The 7,767-nt window shown below is 39.8% G+C and overlaps 1 protein-coding gene and 1 non-coding gene across 2 annotated transcripts in view; both read left to right on the top strand.

The window, feature by feature from the left end:
- The first annotated feature begins 1,229 nt into the window (after positions 1-1,229).
- Positions 1,230-7,767, top strand: part of ppid (peptidylprolyl isomerase D) — a 9,453-nt gene continuing 2,915 nt past the window's right edge. Inside the window, exons 1-8 of the mRNA XM_034227603.1 lie at positions 1,230-1,392; positions 2,409-2,549; positions 3,565-3,671; positions 4,006-4,194; positions 5,548-5,670; positions 5,982-6,088; positions 6,641-6,782; positions 7,618-7,704. Of these exons, the coding sequence (XP_034083494.1) occupies positions 1,308-1,392; positions 2,409-2,549; positions 3,565-3,671; positions 4,006-4,194; positions 5,548-5,670; positions 5,982-6,088; positions 6,641-6,782; positions 7,618-7,704 (981 nt within the window). The 5' untranslated portion in view covers positions 1,230-1,307. The remainder of the gene's footprint in view (positions 1,393-2,408; positions 2,550-3,564; positions 3,672-4,005; positions 4,195-5,547; positions 5,671-5,981; positions 6,089-6,640; positions 6,783-7,617; positions 7,705-7,767) is intronic.
- LOC117553630 lies at positions 4,233-4,360 on the top strand. Its single transcript, XR_004570173.1, has one exon. It is a non-coding gene; the product is annotated as a small nucleolar RNA SNORA65 (small nucleolar RNA).

The following is a 7,767-nucleotide window of genomic DNA, read 5'->3' as shown; positions in this document are numbered from 1 at the left end:
AGCTAAAGTAATCATATCCACTTATGTCTGGTGTAGATAACCGAGCAAATTCTGAGCCACATCAGAAAATCACCAATTTTCAAATAAAGAGCCAGAGACAGATATCCATATCTCGAGGTAGGCTGCAATTTGCAGACAATCCCATCTTCAATAGGCTGGGCTCAGTCTGAAGACTGCCTGAAGGCAAGTTGTGATTGCATTTTGTTGAGACGGAACATTGTATGCATTAACAAGAAAAGGTGTATCCCAGAAGGCTGAGTCGAAATCATCATAAACAAGAAGTGGATCCATAGGGGCTGCAGTTAATCCAGGACGCCTAAATCTGTTTTTCACTATTGGTCTAATCATATGGTTTGTTCGAAAAATGATGTCTTGTGGACAATAAACAAAGTAATATTCACTTATTGCATGTTTAATAAGTCTATACATTAGGTTAAACAAATTGTTTTTGACTCCAGTCATTCATCCAGTGTTTACAAGTAGGAGCAAATATCATCAGGTTAATTAAGAAAAGATCGTTGTGTGCATCATCTGTTTTTTTCATGCATTGAAATCACTGGATTAGCCACAATTAACTTTGTAGTGCCTGGTTTATAGTGTGAATAGCCCATTTATGTAATTGTGAATTTGTTCATTGCAATATATTGATGATATAGTAAATATTACGACAAGATACGAAAATACTTTAATGGTAAGATCAAGTCTGACATTTGACTTGCATCACAGCAGCTCCATGTGTAACATCAACATACACAAATGTCAAGACACAATACATGAAAAACAAACAACAAACATTTAACACATCACAATCACTCAATGACCCTTTAGCGTGCATTTGATCTGGGATTGACATAGTCTTACTGCAATTGAGGAAATGGTTAATGATCAATTTAAAATTGCAACTATTAACACTACTAGTAACAGTACAAGTCCACCGTAAAAAGTAAATTAAAGTGAAACTTAATATGAATTGTATTCTGCATTAGGCTACCGGAAGTTTCATTGAAAACCACATGCGTGCTCGCATGACAAAATGTTCCAAATATGCCATTTTTACATCAAAATGGCATATTTGGAAAAACAATTCTACTATTTGTGTTCTTGTATATCTGAATTTGTAACCCAAACAAACGCAGTAATGTATTTCGTTTCCTATCAATACTTGGAAATCCTGCAATGCACTTTTAACAGAATACCTTTAATTTGAAATGCGCTCAGCGGAAGTCATTGACTCCGCTGCTTCAGTACGCCGGCCGGAATTAGCCAAGTTAGCCGAAACAAGTGTCAGAAATCGCCCTGTCTTTAACATGTCTCACCCAGTACCATCTGAAAAGCCTGCGAACTCCGAAAACCCTCGTGTCTTCTTTGATGTAGACATTGGCGGAGAAAGAGGTCAGCCCATTTTCATTTTAATATTATTTAACAGCTTTTTTCTAAGGAGTAGTTTCACAATTGTCGTTAGCATTTGTTAGCTTAGCACAACTAGCTGTGGTGACTTGTAGAAACGGATGTATGCTAGTAGCTGCAAGAACAATAAACGTAACAGTTTACAGATGAAACACTCTCTAAAAATCGACATAAGTAGCTCGGTAATATTTAATATGAGCTAGCATGAACTTTGAATAAGATGACTGGTATTTAGAAAGCGAGATAGTGTATGAACCACGTGTGGTTGTGTTGTCTAGAATGACTGGTAAATGTAGCTTTTCTCAGCACTAGCTTTCCTGTTATACCACTGTAAGATAGCGTTATAGTCATATCAGTATGTTGTGTTTTATCATGCATGTAGGTAGCTTCATTCTAGCTCAAGTGTATTATCAAACTGGTTGCAGCCAACACATTAAAAACACCATTGAAGATACCTTTTACTTTAGCAAGAGCAGTAGCGGTTCTAGCTTTATGTGAGGGGCTCATTTAATGTGGCAAAAAAATACTTTTAGTTCAGTATAACAAGTATAGAGCACAATACATCGCCATATAACAACACGATTGGTATTTCAGTTACATAATGTGTGTTCATAACAATTAAAACACATAACCAGCAGCACCAGCACAATGATCACTGCAACACTATCACAAAGGGCCCCCTGTGGTTATAATGGAAACATATAATACATATGAATCTGAAATGGGCCTCTGCATAATGAGTACTTTTAGTTCCTTAAGTACTTGAGTAACATTTTGAATGGAGGACTTTATTCCTACACGATGTTAGTTCTACTTTTTTACTAAAAACCAACATATTCTGGTAAATGTAGTCTTTCTTAAAGTCAAGTTAGTGAAGTAAAGAAATGTTATAGTTTTAAAGTATTTGATAACTTAGTGCAGACTATACTGTAAGTTGTTTAGTCAATTACAATCTGTATTTTATTGTAACACTGCACTAATGTATTTATTTCTGTCCACAGCTGGCCGACTTGTTCTGGAGCTTTTTGCTGATATCGTCCCCAAAACTGCTGAAAACTTCCGGGCGCTCTGCACTGGAGAGAAAGGCATTGGCAAATCAACTGGAAAGCCTCTGCACTTCAAAGGATGCCCCTTCCACAGAAGTAAAATAGCCTTCCCAGCTGCACATCATGTGACATTTCAGATTGGAGGACAGGGCACTTTGGAACTTTAGTACACTCAGACATGTGAAAGTAGCTTTAAAGGACATCCAATGCATTAGGCGCTTTCACACGAAGTACTTTGCCGTACTTCGTTCCCAGAACTCTTTATTTCTGATGAACTAAAGAGCAGATCGCGTTCACACCGGAATAAGTTCCTGAGGGAGGATTAGGCAAATGACGCCGCTGACGTCACTTCTTCTTCTTCTGCTTTGGGTTTACTGGCAGGCCGCAAACAACTTCACGGCGTATACTGCCACCCGAAGTCCCCGGCCGGAAGTCCCCGGAGTTGGGGACTGGCTTCAGTAGAAGCTGCTGGGAGTCCCAGCAGCTTCTACTGAAGCCTTCCGAGTAAATCGCCAGAATACCGACACCTCCTCATCTCCACCACTCCCATGTTTTATTTTGTGTTGCCATAAGTTAGTCTTTCTCCGTTGGTGCGCTGGGCTAAAGCTAATGCTAATAATGCTAATGCCAGCAAATACAATGGCGGCTTCACAAAACTTTTCCGAGTTTTACTGGGCGTGGTTTGCAATCCGCTCAGCCAATCAGAAATGGGAACCTTTTTCTCCCATGAAAGTACCTGCTCTCCAGCAGGGACTGAAAAGGGGGTGAAAAGGTTCTCATGAACTAAGTTCTAGTTCCGGATTTTTTTGGTGTGAACACAACATTTCAAGAACTATCGGAACTATACTGGGAAAAGTACTCTATTTGGAGAATCTGTATTTCCTTTCTTATTATATCGAGAACAAGTAAAACTCAATTTTATAAGGAAGTCACAATAATGGAAAGTTGAACCGACAGGAAGCTGCTGCATATTGTCAAATAGGCACTTATTCATGCACATTATGGGACAGTATAGTATTTAGAATGGGTAGTAACTAACATGGTACTTGAAGTTTTAGGGAGCTATACATTCTACTGAAAATTAATCTGGCTATAAATTTGCTTTTGGCAGTCATCAAGAAATTCATGATCCAAGGAGGTGACTTCTCCAACCAGAATGGCACCGGGGGAGAGAGCATCTACGGAGAGAAGTTTGAGGATGAAAACTTCCACTACATTGTAAGTGACTTATCACCAGAATCCCCATTATCTGGGTTCACCACTGTAATACTTAGAGGGGTCTGTACTATTCCCCATCACTCTCATTTGAACTTTATTTAGTATTTTGGATATTAAACACTGCACATATGTCTCTAGGTTGGAGTATGCAGGGATCTTTTTTGCATATCTCTCTTAGTCTTCCTTATCTATTGTACAAAAAAAAAAAGGCATACAAATTAGTGAGTTTTTAAACTAACAGAAATAATCAAACACTCCTATCTTTTTTTTTTTTTTCTGTGTTTGAGAGTTACCTATCTTTTGCTTTTGTAATCATTTCCCTTTGTCTTTGCAGCATGACAAACCGGGTCTGCTCAGCATGGCCAACTCCGGGCCAGACACCAACGGCTCTCAGTTCTTCATCACCACCGTGGCCACTCCTCACTTAGATGGGAAGCATGTCGTCTTCGGACAGGTGCTAAAAGGGATGGGAATAGTCAAACTGCTGGAGTCACTCGACACCACGGAGGACGCCCCTGAAAAGGTACATTGTTTTAGTTAAAAATATATAAAGTTCAGCCTCCCGCCACTATGCCTGTCTGTCAGAGTGACTGAGTATAATCCAGTGGACGCTAAGATTGACCCGGCTTTAGGAAACAGGGATGCCCGAAAACAATGGACAACTTTGTGCCGAAAAGACCGGAACAAATAAATAAAAAATAAATAAATATATATATAGTATTTCCAAAATAATAACATTTGACAAAGCTGCCAATGCATACCTTTTGAAGACACTTGTTTTAACACCATGGTGAACTTGGTGTTCCTTCCAAGTGTGCTTTAGTTCGATTTTCTTTCTTCCATGTGAAGAAAAAAATCTTTAAATTGAAAATCTGCAGAGCACCTGGTTCAAATACAGAATGAGATATTAAAAAGAACGGTTTATAAATGTCAACGTTTTTCTTTTTTTGTAATATATTTTTTATTGACATTTGGCATCAAACCAGGGGGTCCGCGGGGTCTTACAAAGTATTAAAAGTTGATAAATCAATTTAGCGAAAATTAAGGCTATTAAACGGCATTTTCCAAGGTGTTACATTTTGTAGCTTGTTTTCAATAAGTATCTAAATGGTCCAAAGAGGTTGTATTCTATAGTCTGCCTGAATGTAATCATGGCGTAGGTGTGTAGTGTGATTCTGTGTAGTTTATTGATGGCATCCCGTTGGGTTTGACGTCATCTGAACAGGACATCGCACGCTCACTGCTTGATAGCGCGCGAAGGTCCGTTTACGCCGGTTGTTAAGCAACATCGTTATGGGGAAATGCAAGTCTGCGTCCAACTGGTTGGAAGATAAGGAGGAAGGACAATCAATACTGTATATAGTCAATGTGAGGTAAAGTGTGTCGCCAAGGTAACCGGTTAAAACTCAAAGTGGCGATGAGGTCTTAAAATGTATGGAAAGGGTCTTAAAAGGTCTTACATTTGACTTCAGGAGTCCTGCAGATACCCGGCAAACAATTAGTGTTTTCTCAATACATAGTAATTGTACATCTTAAGTTTGTCTGTCCGAAATGCCTTTTTCTTTTTTTGCACAAAGATCAAATAAAAACAGTAAAAAGTACGAACATTATGGAGTGATCAGGACTTCTGGCCGATGAGGTTTTACGAAATCAGTCCACTTTCTCCATCGTGACACAGATAGTTCCAGTTTGTGATTGACAGATGACGTTATCCTCTCCATTTTGTAAATGTCCATTGTAACATCCCACATAACGGTTTTAAATCCATAAACCCCAGCTCCCAAGCATGCATTGATATTGAAACGATGTTCCCTCACGTGACATGGGTTCATGACACTTTTCCGTCTAAAACTTCTGCTGATGTGTCCCTTTGCAGCCGTGCGTGATTGGAGACTGCGGCGAGCATAAGGAGGGGGACAGCTGGGGCGCGGAGTCAAGCGACGGATCAGGAGACACCCACCCTGAATTCCCAGAGGACTCCGACGTTGACTTTAAAGATGTGAGTATCGTGGGGTCTTTGATCTTCAAGGACACAGGTACACTCTGCCAGATCGGATCGGATGGCTCTGAGGGTCCCCGTTAAAGGCTTTTTGGGAAAAGTGCCTTATCCAAAATCAGATGGGAAAATGAATATTGAGATCCACGACGTGTTGGGCTTAACAAATACATTCAAGGGCTTGTCCCCAAAACGAGGGTTAATGGATTATTTCCACATCTCTCTTTGATTTGACCTCAAAGTGAAGTAGACTCAACGTTTTGTTTTTCTGTCCCGTCTCATTACGACTCTGTTTTCTTTCTCTTTGCTCTCAGGTGGACAAAGTTCTGTCTCTGGCTGAGGACGTTAAAAATATTGGAAACAACCTTTTCAAGAGTCAAGACTGGAAAGGTGCAATCAACAAGTATAGCAAGGCTCTCAGGTAATACACTGTGTGTGTGTGTGTGTGTGTGTGTGTGTGTGTGTGTGTGTTCCCAGTTGTCCCGCATTGCTATAAAAATGAACTTGAATCTCATGTGTTGCTACTGAAGACATGACTTTAAAAATGAGTCACAGGTATAAACATTAAATTGTAAAATGGCAGTGAATTCCTAAAGCCTTTGGCCACTATATTTTATAGCAAGCTTAGTCAAATTAGAGTAAAAAGCATTTGTTTAGGGATTATTTTTAGCCCCTGATTAGTGTATTAAAAAACCCCAAAAGTGCCGAGGATTATAGTTTGCTTTTCCAGGGTATTTTTGATTGGATTTGTTGCCATTAAGAAAAATATAGAACATGCCTTTAAACAGAAATGGTTATGTTTTCAGAGCTAAATCTGCTAAAGGAAGTGTGCTTCTTACATTTAAATACACTATCCACATGAAACAAGAAGAACCAACTGGAGGAATAGTGAGCAGAAATGACTTTGTGAATATGCATGCATATCTGCTGCTGGTGTCTCCCTAACCATGAGTGTGTGTTTGTCCCTGTGCAGGTACATGGAGGTGAGTGGAGATCTGCTGGAGGCGGGGGTGCAGAAGAAGCTGCAGCCCACTGCCCTCAGCTGCTTCCTCAACACCGCCGCCTGCTATCTGAAGATGGAGCAGTGGCAGGACGCTCAGGACAGCTGCAACGAGGTACAGTTGTTAAAGAGCGGTGAATCATTTGTTTTAACTGCAATATATCAAGTTTCAAGGATTTTATTGTCATTCGAACATAGCTACAGTGTAGTTATGACAAAGAAAAGAAAATATGATAGAGTAGTCTATATACAAGTAATTGGAATATTAATATATATAAGTTGCAAACAGATGAATGTTATGGATGTTCTTTCAAAAGTTCAGGTGTTTAACATTCTTAAGGCCTGTGGGATGAATCTGTCCCAGAGTGAAACTGATGAAACTATCCATTTACTACCTCCACAAAGGACATGGGGATTATGGTGTGTTTTATGGTCTGTTTGTTTGTCAGTAAGATGACAAAAAAACGACTGGCCTACGGAACTACTTCTTCAGTTTTCACTATCGGTAATATTGCCATATAGGGCATTAAAGGTGGGGTAGGTACATTTCTTCAGAAACACTTGGTCATGTGTGTGTTGGAGGAGGGGCTCTGTAAGGAAGTCTGAAGGAAGGGGCAGATTTTTTTCAGCTGCGTACTTTCAAATTCTAGCGCACTCGAGCGGGTGTCTCCATTAGGGTTAGGGTTACCTTTAAGCCTGCCTTTTTCAGAGTGTCCTTCTACGAGTATTATCTTTAAAGTTGACTTAATTTTTTTTCTCGAATGATAAAATCAACTTCGCAGAAATATGATTCAATGCACTTAAACATTTTGTTGCCTGGAGCCCACCTGCCTAATACGTTTTGGGGGAAGTATAATGAAGATTTAATATATAAAATAACTTGAATGGCAAAAATGTAATAGAACATTCAAGGAGGATCATTTCGGATGTTTTTCTGTTGTGTCTCACAGGCTCTCGGGCTGGACCAGGCGAGCACTAAGGCACTCTTCCGGAGGGCCCAGTCCTGGCAGGGGTTGAAGGAGAACAGCCAAGCCATGGTAACACATACACACACACACACACACGCACACACAGGATTAAAATAGCAGTTAAAAATGAAG

The sequence above is a fragment of the Gymnodraco acuticeps genome, unplaced genomic scaffold (genome assembly GCF_902827175.1).
Source record: "Gymnodraco acuticeps unplaced genomic scaffold, fGymAcu1.1, whole genome shotgun sequence".
NCBI classification, from domain to species: Eukaryota; Metazoa; Chordata; class Actinopteri; order Perciformes; family Bathydraconidae; genus Gymnodraco; species Gymnodraco acuticeps.
Note: the sequence above shows the minus strand (reverse complement) of the source record. Positions and strands in the feature narration are given on the sequence as shown.